The 21,011-nt window shown below is 39.6% G+C and overlaps 5 protein-coding genes across 5 annotated transcripts; 3 read left to right on the top strand and 2 right to left on the bottom strand.

Moving 5' to 3' along the window:
- Nucleotides 1–1,264: 1,264 nt before the first annotated feature.
- si:dkey-93l1.9 (uncharacterized protein LOC562339 homolog) lies at nt 1,265–5,185 on the bottom strand. Its single transcript, XM_056385152.1, has 4 exons — nt 5,005–5,185; nt 2,901–3,135; nt 2,151–2,286; nt 1,265–2,062 (listed from the first exon to the last, which is right to left on the bottom strand). Exons 1-4 carry the CDS (start codon nt 5,056–5,058, stop codon nt 1,981–1,983), a joined length of 507 nt encoding a protein of 168 aa, XP_056241127.1. The 5' UTR covers nt 5,059–5,185; the 3' UTR covers nt 1,265–1,980.
- A 1,532-nt stretch (nt 5,186–6,717) lies between these two features.
- mrpl49 (mitochondrial ribosomal protein L49) lies at nt 6,718–7,599 on the top strand (the record flags this gene model as incomplete). Its single annotated transcript, XM_056385340.1, has 1 exon — nt 6,718–7,599. A coding segment is annotated over one exon (588 nt), but the record flags the coding sequence as incomplete, so codon positions are not given.
- A 433-nt stretch (nt 7,600–8,032) lies between these two features.
- haus7 (HAUS augmin-like complex, subunit 7) lies at nt 8,033–11,266 on the bottom strand. The gene is made up of 9 exons (XM_056385151.1): nt 11,117–11,266; nt 10,275–10,390; nt 10,095–10,165; nt 9,843–9,904; nt 9,525–9,721; nt 9,217–9,325; nt 8,868–9,080; nt 8,664–8,775; nt 8,033–8,590 (listed from the first exon to the last, which is right to left on the bottom strand). Exons 1-9 carry the CDS (start codon nt 11,171–11,173, stop codon nt 8,529–8,531), a joined length of 999 nt encoding a protein of 332 aa, XP_056241126.1. The 5' UTR covers nt 11,174–11,266; the 3' UTR covers nt 8,033–8,528.
- A 462-nt stretch (nt 11,267–11,728) lies between these two features.
- las1l (LAS1 like ribosome biogenesis factor) lies at nt 11,729–14,482 on the top strand. The gene has a single exon (XM_056385150.1). The coding sequence runs from the start codon at nt 11,896–11,898 to the stop codon at nt 13,627–13,629; it is 1,734 nt and encodes a 577-aa protein (XP_056241125.1). The 5' UTR covers nt 11,729–11,895; the 3' UTR covers nt 13,630–14,482.
- Nucleotides 14,483–15,088: 606 nt separating this feature from the next.
- Nucleotides 15,089–20,328, top strand: crebzf (CREB/ATF bZIP transcription factor). The gene is made up of 3 exons (XM_056385086.1): nt 15,089–15,240; nt 16,209–17,286; nt 17,691–20,328. Exon 2 carries the CDS (start codon nt 16,268–16,270, stop codon nt 17,039–17,041), a length of 774 nt encoding a protein of 257 aa, XP_056241061.1. The 5' UTR covers nt 15,089–15,240; nt 16,209–16,267; the 3' UTR covers nt 17,042–17,286; nt 17,691–20,328.
- Nucleotides 20,329–21,011: the final 683 nt, after the last annotated feature.

Here is a 21,011-nt window from a genome sequence, read left to right as displayed (position 1 = left end):
GGAGAAAGCGGGATAAGTATTTTTTGACCAACAAAATCAAAGAAATATCCTTCAAAATGCTTCACAGGTTTTATTTTACTAATCATTATATGCAGTAACTCAAGAAAGATAATGATGTAAGCTGTATATTTTGTGAAGTTTTGAGAGAAACGCTGATTCATTTATTCTGGCTTTGTCCGCACACAGAACAACTATGGAGTAAAATGTCACATTTTATCTCTGATCATATATATCCCCACTTTATATTGGAAAAATGTATTGCTGGGATTCATTGAATTTGACAGGAGTCTCTGCTCTCAATTTTATGTGATTTGCTTATTTCTTTAACCAAATTTTATATTCAGAAATCCAAATTCTTAAGCAAAAAGACAAATTTTCCAGAGCTGACTGCTTATATCAAACAATACATTTTCTCAATATCTGAATGTACAAACAAAAAAAGCTGTGAAAACATATAACCAATTTAAACTTATTTATTTAAATATTTATTTTCTTATTTTTCTTGTTATTAACATTTAGTCCCCCTGGCGTATTTTTATTGTATTTGTTATTATGTGATTGTGATTATGATGTATACACAATGTAGTTTAATTGTTATGTTATTGATATGTATATTTGTTTCAATAAAGTTCATTTAAAAAAAAGGAAAAAAGTCTGATTGGATCTTTACAGGGAGGCCTCCATTTTGTAGCCAGAAAGCTAACAAAGAATAGCAGACCCGCTAACACAGCAGCTGGAGCTGGATGGAGAGAGAGAGGAGAAGTGAGGGAAGCTCAGCTGGATACAAATCGCTCCATCTTCTGCTTTGGACTTCTCATGACGAAATTCATAACCTGGAATACTTTTATGAAGAATCTCTGTGGACCCTTACGGACCAAAGGAATACACATAATGGAGGAATGGAGCGAGAATCGGAGTTCTACATGTCTGAACGGTAGGCAGTCACCATCTCTGCTGGTACACAATGCTGCTAGATACTAGTAAATCATATTTCCGTGCTTAAGGTTAGCGCAAAATGAGCTGAATATTTGAATTCTAGAGATTAACCGATCTAACGAGGTACAGCCTGTCTGCATTGACAAACCTTTAAGTCTATTCAGTCAGAACATGTACAGAACCTTCAAATGGCCCCTGGATGGGTCGGTGGGCCGTATGACGTTAAAAAAAATAACTTTACTGATTACAAAAGAGAGTCTGAACTTTTTATAATGACACTGGAGATGTGAGAATGGACCAAACAATGCAAAAATGTTGAGATGAAAGTAAGAGTAAAAGAGCACAGTATGTAACTTCTCGCAAAACAATAGCAAAAGACACTTAAAATGTCACTTAAAAGTGGATAAAAGTCAAGTACAAAACTCAAAAAAGATATAACATAGGTCTAGTAATTTTTAGACATTTTAATGTGGAAAATTTACATACAACTTTAATTCTACCAATCTAACATTTGTACAGAAACACTGTTATATTTACAAGATAGAAGCTTTAAATAGTTTGATAAAAAAAAAACTGCAGAATTCTTGCATTTGGTAATGGATAAGTCCAACACCGCAAAGGTCAGGGGTCAGTACACTGCAGTACAGGCTATTGAGTCTCAACGGAAGATGAACCAGTGGTTATCAATTCAAACTGAGGTTTTTGGTTGTCAATCTTTGGTTGAGTTGAATTTAACAGCTGTGATCCTGAATTGAAGATGTGGTTGATGGTCACTGAGGATGAGGATTTATTTGGTGATCCTTGGGCTATCTCAGCCTCCAACTGGATCCACAGAAGCCTCTCACGTGCACTAATGTGATGATAGATTCATTAAATCCATTCAGTAATTAAAGTTTTGTTCCAACTGGTGAACCTGTGCTGAAACAAGCCATAATTTGATGAAGGAGGTCAAACAGAAGTTACAACAAGGCAGCCGTCCCACCACAACCCTTAAGATTTCAAGGCTTTGAGATAATGTGAACAAGGAGATGTATTATTTTTGGTCTATAGGACACCAGTCATGTTAACGTCCAGGGGCAGAGGTAGGAGCTTAGGTTCTTGGATTGCCACCACCTGTGCTGCTGACCTGGGAATGAAAAGAAGAACAAAGTCACAGGAGTTTACAACAGTAAGAGAGCCTGCTGTGTGTAAGTGTGTGTCCTGTAATGGCCTACCTGACTGCGTGGCCCTCAAAGCCAAGCGCTGTGATGAAGATGTTGATGAGGACTGTGAAGAAGACAAAGACAGTTGCTGCGTTGTTCATCATGTTCAACTTGGCATGTTTCCTTTTGTCGTTCAGATCGTACTTCACTGCTGGGAAAGAATTGCATAACAGCAAAAGCAAAAGCAAAATTAGACATAAAAAAATAATGAGCAAAAAGAAAAAATAAAGAAAGGAGGGATAACTTTTGAACTTTGTACTATTTGTATTACAAATAGACAGGCTATGAACATAGAAGTGCCAAAAACAGTAGTTCATCAAATGATCACTTGAGGCTGGCTCCAAAAGCGTGTAAATCCCTGTAGACTCCCATGTTAATTTGTCCAACTTCACAACAGAAATAAACATGTTTACGGCCTTGTCTAAAAAGCAGTTTCCATAGCTAATTTCCTCCCTTATGACAACTGTACGGGGGTGAATTTTTGTGTAACTCACCTGTATAAATTTTATTAAGAAAGTTATGCATAATTGAGGGCGTGGCAGCTTTGAGTGACAGGTAGGTGTTGTCAAAGTTAGTCGCTAGCTGTCCGCTCAGTGTCAGCTAATTCGAGTTACTGAATGTGACTTCTCAGCTGTGTTGGATGGTGTTGGTGTCTTTTAGAGGATTTTTCATACTTACTATAAAACGTGTGCTTTTTAAAGTGCAAGAAAGATGGAGTAGGAAGAATGATAACTGGAGATGCAAAAACTCTGAGTTACTTGCCAATAAAGACGAGCAGCAGCCCCACTATGACCTGTAACGCAATGGACAGAGACAGCAGGACTATGAGGGGGATGTAGAAACGGTACTGAGGCCCCACGTAGAGAACGGTCTTCATCTGGGACGAGTTGGCCATCAGCAAGGCGACGTCCAGCATGCTCTGGGCCGCACTCTTTTTAGTGGCATAGTGATTTATGTTGATGGGGCGAATCAATTTTCCAGAGGGGGTTTTGAGTGCCTGCGAGTGTAGAGAGGATAGGATAGAAAGAAAGTCAAGATTCAGTTCCTGTTAAAAAACAAAGTCACAGGAGCTACATTACAGCCATTGTTGCATACATACACATCCACCTTTGACAGCAGAGGATGAAATGATTTGGCTTCCTCTGAAGGAACTAGGGGTGGGTATGATTAATCGATGATCGATAATTGATTGTTAAGAATTTTGTGAATCACGTGGAATCTGATCGATTTAACATGTGTATCAACGAGGTTGTGTTGTGTAGTGTGTCTTGAAACAATGCAAAGAATTTCACTGCGTGGCAGCAACCAGCCGGGGCGCAATTTATATTTTCAACAGAGAAAAATGAAAAAATTAATAATCAGCTGCCGTAGGCATCGCAGGTAAACATGAAGAGCTGCCATTAGGAGCAACACATATCTTTTTCTGTTCTGTTTAATAGTTAAACAATTAAACTTTAACTGCCTTGTTTAGGAGGATTGTTGTTGGACTATAATTTCTTATTGGAATAAGGATTTCAATGAGGAAAAATGTGCTTTCTTGATGAATGAATTGATAATTGATCATTAATTTCCCAGATGATTGGAAGGACATTTCTTCAAGTGCCCATCCCTAGAAGGAACAGTATTATTCTTTTGTTCTCTTTGCACATGTGGTTTATTCCAAGCACAGACAGGTGTGCTTTACTTTGTTACTGTGTACCAAGGTGTGGCTTTAAGAGAAGGAGTGGGAGTGGCAGAGTAACAGGTGATGACTCACCTGGGGTGGAGAGAAAGGCAACAAGACAAGACATGCATGTTCTCTTCCTACAAAGCTAGAAATGTGACAATTTGCCACATAAACTGATACTTGCATGTGCAGACAGAATGAACTGAAAATGACTGACTGAAATAAGCAGGAGGTATTTGAGGTGCTGAAACCTGAGGACAGGTAAACTGTTGTTCTGGGTAGAAAACTCCTCTTGGTCACAATGTACCTACCTTCACTGGTAAAGGTATTTTCTCAGGGCTTTGCCCATGAGACGTCACACCTGGGTGAAACTCTCTCTGAGTCACAAAGCTTTCATTCACCTCTATGCACAGCTGACAACTATGGAAAAAGCAATGATTTCACATGGAGTTCTGTCAACACTGACATTCCTGTAAATAGACACTAGAGCAGTGGTCCCAAACCAGGGGTCAGGACCCTCACGAGAGGTCACGAGTCTAGTCTGAGGGGTCGCCAGACTTTCTTCTTTGCATTTCTATTGTAATTATTCAAACAAAACCAGAAAAATCACTCTTCAGTTGAACTGGTCAACACTGGTAAACATATGCATCCCATTACAGGGGCTCAATAGAAGACACCGCTTTGTTTTAAGGGGTTACAAGTCAAGAAGCCTATGGTACCCATAGTGCGTGCCATGGGCCAAAGCAGAGTTATTTGCCCCCCTCCTTTTGATAATAGGAAAAAATAAAACACATCTTCACTTACTGCGTTGTATAGCCATCTGTAAATGCTATTAAAATTTTCATTTATTATTTTTTAATTAAGTAAGGTTTACTTTTTACTGTATGTCCAATAAGTGTGATAACTCTAAGCCAAAGAAAAGGATGTACTGTAAATGACATCCATCTATTATGAATGGTTAGATAGATAGATAGATAGATAGATAGATAGATAGATAGATAGATGGATGGATGGATGGATGGATGGATGGATGGATGGATTTTACAATGTTTTATGATACATTCATGATGTGATATGCATGTTTTAGTTGTAAACAAGTGAAACTATTCAGTGTTATGTACAGCAGGAACACACAACAGACACTTTATAGATGTGAATAGAAGAGTAAAGGGAGAAAGCCTGTCAGTCTGTGTTGCTTACCTCTATATCACTAAGTTTATCCAGAGGTACGTCCTGTCCGTTCAGTCTGTCCATTCTCCTCTGTCTGATAACTCCACAGCAGCTCGTAGGAAACTGTCCTCTCTCAGACTCTCAAGAGTTCACAGCTGCACGACGCACAGAAAAAGTGGAGGGTGTAGACAGGACGAACAAGTCAGGCAGCTCCTCCAGTTACAGGGACACTGAAAAAAGCCCCTCCCGCTATGTGTCTCTTCAGTGCTGCAGATACAACGATGCAAATGTGGGTAACATGTAAATACATGCAGTATTGTCAACATGTGCTGTAATCACAACACAGCTTACTTTACATTTAACTTCTAAACAATAATATGTTCATGTTTATGTTTTTAGAGTTTCACTTTATTTCTCATGAATAATATGAAGGTCTGATTCTGGTTCTCATAATCATCATAAGATGTTGTTGCTTTGACATAATATCCCAATGATAAGAAAGTACACTCCTCAGCTTTGATTTATAGCCACTTACTTTTTTCATTACTTATGTCATTCAGGAGGCAGTAGGTGTGGGCCAATTCTTTCCTGAATTGTTTTGAACATGTTTGATTTCCATGAACAAGTCTAAACACTATTATTTCATTAAAATCATAATTATCTTGATAAAGTTCCACATTCATAAGAATTTACTAAAGTTAAATCAATGCAAAAGTGGTTAATTGTGTAAATATATGCAGCATATATGTATATTTTTTCTATTAGAATTGACATTTTCCAATAGAGGCCACTGTACTGCTACACAAAGTTTTACATAATGTTTTTTGTTTTACCACTAATACTTGAAATGTTAAATACATTCTAGATAACTCCTGTAACACTTTGTTCTAATGGGAGCAGGGAAACATAGAGAGAGACTCTAATGACTTTGTTATTACATCTTCTGTTAATGAAAAGGCCCTTTAAACAGAAGACATTTGACTTGTCATAGGAAGAAAAATACAGATTATTAAGTAACTGAAGATAATGGAAGAGGCAGCAAACTGGTTCAAGAAGTTTAGTCAAACGTTTAAACAGGAAATACAATATATATATACAATATATAAATACAATATACATATACATATGCTGGATTACTGGCATGGCTTGTAACTGGGTTTGCAACTATGTGATGAATTGGATAAAATTTTGATAAACAACTGTAACTTCATATATATTTTTTTTTACCACTTTAGTGGCATCACCTTACTTATAAAATAGACAAAATTCCCAGTTATATTATCAGTATTTCAAAAACAAGCTCTTTTGGTATAGAAAACTATCTACAAACACAACTTTTCTCCTAAGCTTTATTATATTTACCTGTAAATATAATAAGGCTTAGGGAAAAAGTATAAGTTGTAGTAGTATAATTTACCCTGTAAAACACCTTTTTAAAGCTTTAATAATATTTGTGTATGTGTGTTCCTTTTACACTTTTTCACTCCTGAAACTGTACCACATGTATTCTGGTACTGCTACTCTACCAAAAACTGTGGCAAGAGGTTTCTAAGTTTAGTATAATAATATTTATTGTTTTATTTACTTAATTCTTATTTCATTCTATTCTATTTCTATGCTGTGATATTTAAAAGAAAGGGGAGAGAAGAAAAACAGAATGCTCTAAATATAATTAAATGAGCATACAAATATGTTTTAATCATTTAAATCATCATTTTTTAAATTATTTAAATTGTTGCTTGATGCTACCGGAAATTCGTGACTACTTCCGGGTCACTTGCTTCCAGACTTCTACACAACATGGCGGCCTGCTTCACTGTTCACCGCTCCACCGTGCTCCGAAGGGCGCTGCGAGGAGCCCTCAGCCTCCACGGCCGGACACCGGGACCTCCTGCCGGGGTCAGGTTCGTTTGTAGCGCTGCTGCAGAAGAAAAAAAGACGACGATATTGGAGTCCACGGAGGAATACAAGTTCGTAGAGCGGCTCATCCCGTCGACACGGGTCCCCACTCCGCCTAAACACGCTGGTCCTACCCCGTCTGGCTGGACCCCTCCGGCAGATTCACCGCCGCCTCTGCCGTACATGATCCGCCGCTCCCGCATGCACAACATCCCAGTTTACACCGACCAGACCCACGGCAGCCGCAGGACAACGCTCGTACGGAAAGTGGAGGGGGACATTTGGGCTCTGGAGAAGGACGTGAAGCAGTATCTGAAGGAGGTGACTGGGAGAGAGCTGCCCACACAGGTCAATGAGGTCACCATGACCCTGAAGATCAAAGGTCACTATGATAAGGAGCTGAAAGAATGGTTGACCAGCAAAGGTTTCTGACTCTGGTGTGGTGAGGTGGTGCGGGGCTTCGAGGACTGACACAGCATCATGCTCTGGGACCAGAGAGATGTCCATGAGGAGATGGAGAGGACGACTCAGGATTCAGCATCTATTGGCATGTCAGAGACTGACACACAGTCCTACAGAACTTTAAACCTGTTTCAGTCCAGCTGATGATTATTACCACTGTAATGAACTCTTTTACACCAGAGATGTTGAAACTGTGGGATCATATAGAGTGAAATGGTGTAAATACTTGTATGTAATAAATGTAACATTAAATATCAAAGCTGAGCCTGCTGCGTGTTGTTCTCCTGTGAACCTGTCAGAGCAGATTTGCATGACACAGGCTGTTTGACCTTATATCCAAAGTTTTATAGATGTCAAACTTTTTCACCAGCACAGTCCTTGAGATTTTCCTCTGAGATGGTTTAATTTTTCAGTGAATCAAGTGTGTGATGCAATTAACTTGCATGTTTTATCCACCCATAAGATATTGCATTTTAAAATGATATAAAACAGCAGAGAAGCAACATGGGTTAAGCCTGAAGTGCTGTATGATTAGCTTTTTCTTTGCTGACTAAATTAAAACAATTCATCATTTATCAAAATTGTTGACATTTTCTGTCGATCAACTAATCTCTGCAGCCTTAAAGAGTAACAAAAAAATGAAAGTAAAGGAACTATAAATGACACCAAATAATATCAAACCTGATGGAGTTACAAATGAAGTTTAAAACATTTTATTTATTCAGAAATACAATATGTACATTCATATTGAGCTCTGCAAAGGACAATACAAGTTAGGGTGAAAAAAGAGGAATATTACATTCTGATTTTATCATCCCAACACATCAGACGCCCACCCACTGAAACCATCGCTTCTGCTCATCACTGTAGAGCACTGCAATCATTACATAGAATATATTTTTGCCAGTATTATGTGAATGTTTACAACAAACTTTATTTTAAATAAACAGGAACCACATCAAACTGTATTAGCTTTCACTTACAGAAAGATGAGTGCAGTTCTGCTGAAATGTGTCTGAGCAACAGCAGCTTGCGCTGGTTAACATTTTATGCAGAATCATACAGAATTCTGTTTAAAGTCTTAACACAAGTACAGATCAGACTCTCCTTCCATAATTACTGCATTACTCTGAGTGCTTTTCTCACTCCAGCAGGCAATCAACATTCACCCTGATGGTTTGAAGTTGTTGCCATCAGGAATGTAGCAGCGAGAGAAACTCTCTACTTCGCCGGGAGAGTTCTTCCAGTTGGTCAGCTGAAAAAACAAAAATATATTAATGTTGTGCAACAAACTCTGTGAGCATGTATGTGAAAGAATATTCACTTACTTAATGTGTGCTTCTCTCCTCTTCTCCAATAGCGTGGCTGCGTTTGAAGCCGGTTCACTTCCTCATTCATGGACGCAGAAGCTTCTGATACTTCATTTAGCATTTCCAGCTCCTAAGAACACAGACAAGAGGAAAAAGTGTCAGTATGACTTGTTCCCACAGGTCAGGCTCATGTTGACACAGATTTCAGACATATGAGAATACCGTGTTGCAGGTCAGCAGTAGTTGGTGTACTCTCTGGAAGATGTCGGTCTCTGTGCTGAAGCTGGGGGGGTCTCTGCTGCAGTAAGCTCTCAAGTCTGTTTCGTAAACATGGCTGAAAGTAGCCATCAGCTGCTGAAGGTCACACGCCGCCACGCGCAATGAGCTTGGAGAAAAGACACCAGGACTCTGCGCCTCATTGTTCAGAAATTCACACTGAGGAGAACAGAGCACTTGTTGCTACCAGACATTCAGGTAGTAATGATGACCACGGTGTATGTTAACAAAGACATTCTGTTTCAATTGAAGGCTCTGTAATACTGCAGGAGTCACCGGCCACATCGACACATACCTCTGACTGTAGTTGCTCCAGTACTGACTGAGTTGACTGTAGAAGGGCAGTAACATCAGCAGCCTCTTTACTTGGTTTAGAAGATGACTTAGTGCCTTTGCGTGAAGCCCTGTGAGGTAAGGAAAAGCAGTAAGAGGAGTTGGAGGAGACAAGTATAAAGACAACAGGAAGAAATAATGCAGTACATGAAGATCCATGAAACAAGTCTCTTATCGGTAGTAGATTTAGAAGAGACTGACAACATGCAGCCGATAAAAACAGTAGGGGCTATGATGAAATGTGTTTAAGAGGATAATCAAATACAGTACATATACTTGATGTGTCCAGGCCAGGGGTCGAACGTGGGTTCAAGCATTTGTGTGAGGTGAGGCAGATTCTCATCAGCGCAGAGTTCATTCAGTATCATCTCCTCATTCGTTCTGTGCCCAGCAGACTTACTGCAGCCTGGGACTAGAGTTAAAAGCTGCTCCAGGAACTGAAGTTGCCTGTGAGGACTCACGTCACCCTGGATAAAAGTTTTAACAAATGACACAGACAAAAACAGAGGACATTTGTGTTCATTATAGCAATGAATATCTCTATCTGCAACCTGATTACATCCACAGTAGTTTTATGCTTCCTCTCACCCTGATCAGGTCGAGGTCACCTGCTCTACACAGCATCAGCTCCTGCCCAAGCACAGCCATTTCTTTTTGTACAAAAACAGACCACAGCAGTACAAGAGGTTATTTTAAGGTGAAGAAAAAAAATAGAATAGAATACAGAATATATCAATATAAACTGCTCTGTGTACGTTCACTGAGATTATTTTCCTCTCTTCCACAAGGTTTCTATCAAAACACATACAAGACTGTATAAGAAAGTTGGCCTTTTGTTACCTTTAGTGAAAGCATCTGGGTCTTTGGATCTCATTGACATCGCCTTAGAAGTGGCAAAATTTGGGTTGATACTGTAAAGTGACAGGTCAGACAGAGCAGAGGAGTGTGTTTATATTTATAAAAAAAAATATTATTTTGATAGATGAGAACAGGGGTGATGGTCCCTGTCAATTATTGTACCTGCCGCAGATCCATGCCAGTATGTCTGTGCGGTGCTGTGAGGGAGTACACAGCAGCTGCAGCATGCTGTCTGCTTCCTGCAGGTACAAACCCTCCACCAAGGGACAAGACGCAGCCTGAACAAAGACAAAACAAACGCAGAGTAATCAGTTTTATGCAATACCTTACTCTCTCTTATTGCAAAAACAAAACCAGCAACAACAGTAATATATCAGGGGTTCATGTGAGTTCATGCAGCAGTTCAGACTTTATTCAGTTTCCGTGTTCAAAGTCAATAAGATTTTGGTTCAGGTAGGCTAATAAATGTTTTGGATGTACTGATGTATTATATTTTTGAAAACTTTAAATAAGTGTTATGTTCTGAATATGATAAAATGATACAGAAATATTTACATGACATTATTGTGTTTGGTATGAATTGGAGACAGCAAACAGCATGTCTCTATATATTAATGGAAAAATTACCAAAAATACTCCAATAAATATATCTGGAAAATATCCACCCCCAAAACAAGTTTAGGCAGACTTTGACACAATACCGAAAAAGTCTCTGGAAATGTTGGATTAAATGCCGGTTTAGTATTTGATCACGACAGACAGACAGTGGGCACTTAGTGTATATAACCCGCTGCAGGATAACAGGTTTAAAATGTCTTTGTAGGGATGTTTTGTGAAAGAATCACGGACACATAGACTATGGGGCGCTACATGAACAGAGCACAAAGAATAAATGTACTAACGGTAATTATGAGAATAAGTAACAACATAACCAAACGTAAGAAAAGCGCGCGTTGTTTTAAGTTATTTGAAACTATTTGTTACGTTACTTTAACTTCTCTTACCTGCAATGCATCATAAACAACTCTCACAAATTGTCTGTCTGTCAAAGCGCCCGCCATTTTCCAAACAAATCGCTACTTCTTCTTCGTCTCCTTCTTCGTTTCTTGGCGGACTGCAGCCGGGCGGAGCACTAGCGTCACCTGCTGTAGTGTTTCTATGGTCTTTAAAAACATCCACGAGTAATTCTTGAAGTGAAGACATGGTTAAAAATGAATTTCCAGAGCTGTTTGTGACAGGAAGATGGAGGTACAAAATGATGAGGAGCACAGGGAGAGGCAGGAATGCAGACAATGAGGACTACAGATTCGTCATACAGTGCATTATTTAAAATGGGAGAACATAATTCAGGAATTTGTGAATTTTATGAAGGAGAAACGTTAGAACATAATCTGCTTCAATTGAACCTTTAATTTAGATGAGCTGTTGCAGAAAAAGTGTTGACGAGTACTATAGTTAAGTTTTCTTAATATTTTTATTTATTTTATTTGTATATATAATTAGAGTCAACCACGTCTAGTTAAATTCCTGATCCACTCCAGTTGGTGGCGGTAATGCACCATTTCGCTGTTTGCCAACCGCCATAGAACGTGACGAAGAAGAAACGTCATTTCCGGGATGCGGTGCTATCGGTAACTGAATAAACCGTTGCTTTCGCATTTGATCACGCTGCCATATACAGCTATTTTTCGAGGGATTTAATAGAGTGTCTGATAGGGGACAATCATTTCCATATGTATAAAGTGTTAACCTGAGTCTATCGTTCGCCGCTTCCGTCACTAACATGAAGAAAAGGAGCTCAGAGAAAAAACGCCATGTGGTTGCCTGGGTCAACAAAGCTGAGTGGGATCAGGTTCTAGAGTATCTTTACTCCAAGGATCCCGCCTTACAGAGGTTTGCACTGCAGAGGATATCAGCTTGGAAATGCAGGTATGCCAGCAGCTGTCCCGTGGCAGTGGACTGCACAGCGGACCTGGTGAGGTGCCAGGTGCTCGACCGGTCAGGACAGCTGGACGGAGGTGATCTGGTCCTGCTCTATGGAGCGGCTCTGGTGAGGTTTGTCAACCTGATCACTGAGCGACAGCAGGGGAGAGTAGCCCGACCACTGAGGCGGCTGGCTGGGAACTTGAACATCCCAGAGTGGATTGTAGACCTGAGGCATGATTTCACTCACAGGAAGCTCCCTACCTTGAAATGGTGTAGAAAGGGATGTAAGGTGGTTCTGGAGTGGCTCCAGCACGAGTACTGGTCCAGGCAGTTGGGAGGAGGGCCTAATGAGGATTGGGAATCACAGTCAGATGGAGAAGATGAGGAGATTGACCTAAAACGCCAAGATGATGAGCTCATTGCAAGGCAAAAAGAAATGGAAGCCTACAAGAATGCTCGGGGACTTCTGATTTCTTTTGAAAAAGAGCAGTTCCAGGCTTTCGGCGGACTTCCTGAAGACAGAGAGAAGAGCTTGTGGCCAGCCCCCTTTGCAGAAATGAGCTGGTTACTTGGGGAGATCAAGCAATTTGCTTTGGAGTCAAGTGATTTGCTGATGGATGTGTTGTTGGAGGATGGATTTCTGGTTCCTACTGTTGAGCAACTAGAAATATTAGGCTGTGAAACCTATGCTAGCGCCAGTCCCAGTCCCACTGAACCCAGACTCCCTCAAACTTTCCTGCGTTTTTGGTTGCCCCTCCTGAAGATGCTCAACTCACCAGCCTTTGTTCACCTGCTCCTGGAGAAGCTCTTTGTTGAACTCAAGCTGCTCACCAAAGACCAGAATAGTCACAGGGCTTTCTACCTTTCTGCTTGGATTTCAGAAGTCATGCTCTGTAACAGCAACAAATTTGAATACCATTTTGAAACAAAGGGACAGAGGAAGGCCAGAATGAAGGACAGGATTTTTGTAAACCGCATCCAGCTGCGGTGGCAGCAGCTGCTCTCGGCATGCCTGGATGCTCCTTGTATCAGCACGCCTCACTTGCTCCAGTTAATCCTGGATGATATGGAGCATCCTCTCCCTCTGGAAACCAGACAGAGGCTGCTTCAGCTCTGCTCCATCTACACACAGACCACACACTCAGAATTTGATCCCTCTCCAGAGCAGAAACAACAGCCCATATACACACTGGAGAGTCTGCATGAGAAGCTGCAGCATTCACGGCACCACAGCCATCCTTGGCGTTCCAGGGCTGAGTCAGAGAGGAGCGAGTCTTCCCAGGAGTACAAGGGGGCAGATGTTCAGGCGGAAAAGGCAAAGTTGCTCAGAGGGTCTCCATGGCAGCTGTGTGCTGATAAAGTTTTGTGGAAGAACTATCCTCTTGGTAAAGTCCCTGGACAGTCAGATGACCCATCATCCCTCATGGTAGAAAACTACTCAACAATGACTGTCTTTGACCAGCCAGTGGAGATGGAGAGCAACACAACATACAGCGTCCCAGGAGTCTCTGCTCCAGTGAGAACAGCTGATGGCCTTCTTTGGAACCACAGTGATGTTAACAAGCTGAAATCTGGACTACAACTTTTTTGAGTCATGTTGTAATACTGGAAATAAAGGCCTTTAGGTACTGGCACATTGTTTAGTTTTTTGCTCTCTTAACATATGGACAAAAGAAACAAATTGTTTGATACTGAATATGATACTCAACAATTTGTTGTGGGATGATAAATATGTAAAGCAGTTCATTAACTGATCAGTCAGTCAACTCAAAATCACTTTTCTGAGTCATTTATAAGGCAAGAATGCCAAACGTTCACTGGTTCCAGCTCCTCCAATGTAAGGATTTATTCCTTTTCTCTGTTATATAATTTATAATTGCATCCAATTACTCTTTTTATTGAAATTTAATGCTAATTTTCTCAATTAATAGTAAAAAATTCCCATTATAATTTCCCAGAACCCAAGGTGACATCTTCAGTTAAAGTTTCAAACATTTTATAGACAAAAACATTAATCAGTTAATAAAAAATTCAACACATTGTTATTGAAAATAACTGTTATTTGCAGCCCTGATGTAAAGCATTTATAAAAGCATTCATGTTGTATGCAGTGTCTACAACATTTTCAATACGTGGCTAAGACAAAAGTGGAACTAGTGCAGACATTTAACATCATATGAAACATATACTGCACATAGTAAAGCAAGAATGTGAGATAAAATTGGGATATGGTTAATTCGCTGTTATTGTGTACAGTGAGATTTTTTTTCTCTTACACCTGCCATGCCAAGGTAACTTTCTCTGTTTTTGGTCTCTACAAAGGGTTTTTGTGTAGATACATTTAATTTGAAAGCCCTTGAAACGGGATATTGTTGTAAGCACGAGGTGATTTACAAAATACATCTTCTTTTGCGCACTTGTGTTCAATAAAAACTTTTCTCTACTGAAGTAATATGATTGTGTTCTTTTTACAGTGTAGGATTGATGGAGCTGAGTTGCAGCATGCCGGTTTGGAAAGGGTGTCTCAGAATGGCTAATTGCAGCATGAGCAGGCATACTGTTAGTACCTCCGTTCAGACTGAGAGCAGCACTGCATTCAAAAAACAAGTGTCTGCTTATGTACCCTGTGGTATAATAGTTCTTTTAAATAGTAAAAAAGAACACACTAAAAATGTTACCTGTCCATTAATACCTGTATATCACTTTAATGGGTGACATAGCAGCATTAGGACAAAGTGGTAAAGTACAAGTATAAATGATGAAATACAGACATAAAGCACAATTTAAGAGACTTCTTATATTTACATGGTGACCTAAAAAATGTAAACACCCTTATAAAATGTAATACATTACAACACAATAATGATATAAGAACTACTGCTTTTATTAATCTTTTAATTTGTAATTTCTTTTCAGTCTGTCACAGAGGTGTTTATTTACCTCTGGTCATTTCTTAGGTATGAGGTTGTATGACTGCGCAACATTGAAATTGAGTTCTTGTCCACAGAACAAAGCTCAGTAGGACTTTTATTTTGAAGAACTTCTCCGGAAGTGACAACAGGTCGACGTCAGTCTCGGTTTTATAACCGCGTTACTGTCATTTTATATTCAAGCTTTGAGCGTTTGAGAACGTGCCAGCAACCGTTTCATCGAGGGATTCAAATCGCGAAGCTTATTGTTATATTAATTTCCATATATCAAGGTAAGTTGTTCGTCGAAGAAGTGCAGTTAAAACCTCCTGCGTCATACACGAGCTCTGCGAACGTTGACGCTTCATGGCTTTAGTGAACTTCAGCTGGTGTAGCTAATCAAAATTGAGCGGGGACCTGTCGGTAACGTTATTGCACATGTTGACTTTTTGTTTTAATGCAGCAGAAAATCCTGTCGAACGACTTAATATACGCTCATATTATCCACATTCAACTAACGTTGGCTGGGCGCGAGAGATATGTGCTGCTAGCACAATCAAGGCCTTGTCAGCAAGCTAACGCTAATGTTTAACGTTACAAATAACGGCTGTCATTCTTTGTCGATTGGTCCAATAAACTGCAAAGTATAATAACAGAAAACACGAATAATGAGAAGTATTTATTGTTTGGGTAATTGTAGCGCATCTGTTGCTAATTATCGTATAGTATCAGTGCGAATGCTATTAGGCCTAGCTTAAGCAACAAGGCAGTTACGTTGGTAATACGTTTAGCCAACACACACCTTAGATACTTTTGTGCCTGTTAGAAAATGGAGGATGTCTACAGCAAACTATGTTAAGTAGATGACTTAGTCTGAGTGTCATTTCGTTTTATTTAGTTACTTTGAGCAATTGGATAAAATCAGTCTTGAATAATTAAATGGCTATAAGCTATAATTTAACAGGGCTTGATTGTGAAAATGTTAGTGCTGATAACATCACAAGCATTTAGTCCATTCAATGTCAAGAATGACTAATTGATCACAATTAACCAGAGTCACAGATTTGTTTAAAGTCTAAAGTGAAATGCGTAGCTTCTTGCTGAGTTTGTTTAACAACATGGTGAGAAGCACTAAAGGGTTTTTAGTTAACAGCCTGTATTGTCCTACACTGACTAGCAAAATTGTTCATTTTCATGATATATGTATTAGTTAATATCTACAGGGTTACACACTAACAGTATATGTTCCCTGTCTCTGCAGGTGAGAAATTATAGGATATCTTCTGGACAGCGTGCTTGCGGTCCCACTGTCAAGCCAGAATGATAACCAGAAGAAGAGGCCGTACTATCAACAACACAATGTCCCTAGAAGTTGAAGTGGTGGATGCGGTGGAAACTGTAGAGGATCTGCCAAGTTCTTCTGTGGGGCTCCCAGCTGACAGCATTGACACTGGTGGAATAGAGCTAGATGATCTGTTTGGAAATGAAGACTTAAAATGGACACTTGAGAGAGACTCACTACTCTTCGATATGGAGTTGGATGAGCTTGGTGTATACTGTGCCAAGGATCAAGATTCTGGGATTGAAGCTTCAACAGGCTCATCTCCAGAGAGAATGTCATCTGATTTGAAGATCAAGAACAGACAAAACCAGTCGAGCCATGTGATCAACAAAAATGCAATTGCTGCCAGATTGAACCGTCTCAAGAAGAAGGAATATGTCAACAGCTTGGAGAAGAAGGTTGGCATCCTGTCAACAGAAAACAACATGCTTAAACAGGAAAATTCTCAGCTGACCAAGAGAGTGGAAGAACTGGAAGATGAAACCAGGTACCTAAGAGCTGTGCTGGCCAATGAGAGCATGTTAGGCCAGCTCTTGTCCAGGCTGAGCGGTGTGAATGGGATGAAATTATCTTCCTCGCTTTTCCAGGGGCCCGACTCAAACGACCACGACTATGCCTTACCCAGGAAGCGTGTGAAAGTGGAGGAGAAAGAGACATCTGGTGGCGTGTGTCTGCATGTGGACAAGAACCATGTCTCAGTGGAGTTCTGCACTAAGTGTGCAGAGAGCGCAAGCACATCGCTCACAATGTAGGGTCAAGTACTTATCTCTGTTTTCAGATATTGAGACTGACTCAGTGTACTGAACTTCTTGAAGGTGGATGAACACTGTTGAGTTTAAGATTACCTAAGAACTGCTGAATGTGCATGTGTTTTTGTGTGATGATGGATTGAGTACACGTTACTGCTAAACCTTGTTGACAGTTTCTTCTAGGTAATGGTTGATCCACCATGCGGGATGAGTGGCTTTCTGAACACCTTTACCTGCTTGACTCCATGGTAAGGATCAGACAAGAAAAGACTTTTTTTTTTTTTTTTGTTGATTTTCCAAAGCGATCAGCAGCAACCTTAGTACTTCTGTTGTTAGACAGTTCTTGTTCCCAGCTAGTGGATGTTGAGTCTCTCTATTATTTCTTTTGTTAATGGTTTGTTATAGGAATTGATTTTTATTTTAGTTAACATGTAACTAAGAGTTAAATCAAAGTATCCTGAATGTTAAGATGAAGGTGAAGGTCCACAAAGAGAGATTTTGAATCAGCTGTATAATTGGAACAAAATAATCCATGGAAAAAGATAAGTATGTTTATACTTCATTTTGGTCAGAACAGATCTCTTTGTGAACCTGCACCACTGTACAAAAGAATATTTTCATTTAGCGCCACCTATTTTTCTTTATGCTAAAGTGGAATCTGCTGGTGGAAGGCGAAGAGGCTGGACAAGCTGCTGGCAACGTGGCCTGGTATTTTTTTAAAGGTAGTATTGGTAACAAATGGTATATGTGACATTTTACCAAAACTCTACAACATCTGTAGCTGTAGTTATGGTCAGTATAGCTCTTGCAGCATTTTTTGGGGGGTTAACTACAGCTACTCCATTACTTGGAGCAATGCTACCAGAAGATTAAGTCTCAGAATTATGTCTAATATATATTTACATGTACTCAGTGAATACATCCTAAATGATCTGCTTTAAGTGATGGAATTTTCCATTTTGATCAAGTGGAACAAACTGTAAATGTACATATAACTTGGAATACTATACTTTGTTTGAAGTAAATGACCTTGAGAAATGTTGGACAAAATAAATCATATTTTCATTAAGTTTTGAGTTATAAATATCTACTGTGTCATGTTCTGTACTGTTGATATTAATGCATCTCTTTTTCTCTTTCTAAACAGCAAAGCTCTCTGCCGATAAACGTCTTACTTTTCCTGATCATTTGGGTCAAGTCTGGTAAAGGTTGTCAAAACAAATGACCAAGACCTCATTTGATGGAAGTAAAAAATCCACAGTATGAGGGGGGGCCTACTGAGATTAATCATACTGCCTATGTTTTAGCCCATTAACTTCAAATCAATTACATTATACACAACACATTCCCACTACCCTACAGCAAGGGATAGCTGCTCCCCACTGCTGTGGTCCTGCCTGGTAGCAGGGCTTCCCACAGCTAGCCTGTGATGGTCTCACCCTCACCCCCATTTTTTTTGGTTTGCAACTGTGTTGCTGTGTCAGTAAAGAGAGAGAAAGCTCAGGCTGCATCCACACTACTACATTTTAGTTTTAAAATGCATTTCTTTTGCTATTATGCCTGGTATCCATATTACTCCAGTTTTCAAGCACCTAAATCAGAGACTTTTCAAAACACTGTTTTTAATTGGAAAACTCCAGGGTTGCATTGTAGTCTGGACAAGCACCTGCAGAGAACTTTTGGAAACAATGATGGTCCCTCCCTGTCTGGGTCTTGTCAGTCATGACTGACAGTGGTGAATCCAGCAATGATAACAAATTACTAGCGTTACTGACCTTGTTTTTGCTAGCTGCTGTTGTGCAGTTCTCATTTTATCACTACAAGTGTCGTTGCTGGTCCTCGTTTGTAATATTTTCTGCAACTGACCAACTGCAGAGTATACAATCAACTTCCTGTTTACACCAGCTTGCACTTGCCTGGTGTATGTGAATAGTCATTTGCAGGTGTGTTAGTATGGAGAGAGACTATTTTTGATTTGTCTGTGTGGAGATCATTGTCATTGTAACACACCATTTTAAAAGTAAAATATAGTTGTGTGGATGTAGTGTAGATTTCTAAAGGTTCAGCATCACTTCTGTCTTCTGTTCAGACTTCACAGGTATCAGCCTTACAGGAACAGCCACAGTAAGCTGTCAGATGAGCTTCACTCTGCTTTGCGGCGCAGCATAAACATGCAGTCAGCATAGCTCAGCTGCTTGTGGCCATTCACATAAAGGCAAGATGGGGTGTCTTAGTGTGACTGACCACCCCACCATGGAAAGACCCTGAAACTGCACAGACCTACATCTTGTTTTAAATAGGCAGCCAGTGTAGTGAATATCGGCTCTTTTTTGTTGTTAAATTTAAAAGCATAATTTGGGGAAAAGTACTCATTTGCTTTCTTGTTAAAAGTTAGATGGTAAAATGAATAACCTGTCTCATGTTAGTATTTAGAAGATGAAGCCACAGACAGCAGCCTGTCAGCTGAGCTTAGTATGAAGACTTGGCCTGATCCTCCAAAGGAAAAAAAGACCACGCACACACCTTGTGACTGACAACCAGTGGAGTAGTTACTGCAACCACCTGAAAAATATTGCTGCACATAAACCCTGTAACGCTGTAAGCTGTCCTTTTACACTAGGTCTTGTAAAGGTGATATAAGTGAGTCAGTGTTTAGAGGTGATGGTAGGCTGATTTAATTTGACAAGGATGAAGTTAGTCTGTCAAACTTTCCCTGTTTTCAGTCTTTATGCTAAGCTAAGGGCTGCTGACTACTCATACAGGTATGAGTGTTGTCAGTGTTCTGTCGGCAAGAAGCAAATGAGTGTATTTCACAAAACCACTGAAGAGCAACCTCACATGGGCTCATGTATTAAGTAGTGCAAGATGGAGTTTATCATTTCACTGAGTGTTGGTATTCATTTCATTTTGATGGAGACTTTAAAAGGCAGTTTTTCAGAGATCTATGTAAACATGTCAAAAAGTGAAATATTTAGTGATAAATCAGTTTTGTTTAAAAAGAAATAGCCTGATTTTAATCTTGGATATCCTTCTCTGCACTTGCAGCTTCACAAACCCAGTGTTTATTTTTTCTGTTTTTCTGGGTTTCATTTTTTCTTCCCCTGACAAAGATGAAGGCAGTGCTATTCGCTGGCTGACTCATGTCTCTGAGATTACCTGGAACATAACAACCCCCTTGACTTTTCAAAGCAGTCTGATTTCATCTAAACACCATGATGAAGCAGCTGTGTTTATAAGCTGAGCATGCTGTTCATTGTTGCTGCGTATTTAAATTAAAAAGGTTTCACCTTTGCGAGTTGATTTTTTTATACAGCAAAAGATTACTTGTTGTTAGAAAAAAAACTTGTGGTCAATTGACAGCCACACTGTAATAGGTGTTTGACTTGAAGTACATGGGCTAAGACCTCTTAATAACAGTATGATTGGAAAATGGAGACTCATTTGTATGTTATTCCATAACTGAATAAATAGTGAACTGCTGAGTAGCTATTGAGCTTACATTACTGACAATTAACATGAAACCTGCTTTCCATCACAGATGCTGAGTCAGTATTCATCCTGTTCTGGATGTTTATTTTCATGGATGGTTTAATAGTTTTGTTGTGTGCAGCAGATTAGTCTTTAGTGTAAATTTAGCCTCATCTGGGATCAGAACTTGCAGCAAAAATTTGGAAATAAATACTGGATTTCAGCATTGAAGTGCAGGAGTCAACTGATCTTCACAATAAGCCCAGGTAGAGCTCTGTCTCATTTCCAAGTGTTAAAGGCTTTGGGACAAGCTTCAAAAACAAAAACAAAAAAAACTTATATAACCAACAGTGTACAGGTCTAATTACAAAATACATCTTGGACATTAAAAGATGTTCCTGTAAACAGTTACTGAGCTGCTGTTATATGTGATCATATGAACAACAATGAACCAAAACATGAGCAATCAAAGATGAATGAATTATGTGAGCTGCTCCCCACCCCG

Source organism: Seriola aureovittata, chromosome 9 (genome assembly GCF_021018895.1).
Source record: "Seriola aureovittata isolate HTS-2021-v1 ecotype China chromosome 9, ASM2101889v1, whole genome shotgun sequence".
NCBI classification, from domain to species: domain Eukaryota; kingdom Metazoa; phylum Chordata; class Actinopteri; order Carangiformes; family Carangidae; genus Seriola; species Seriola aureovittata.
The sequence above is the reverse complement of the archived record's forward strand: the minus strand, read 5'-3'. Positions and strand labels throughout refer to the sequence as shown.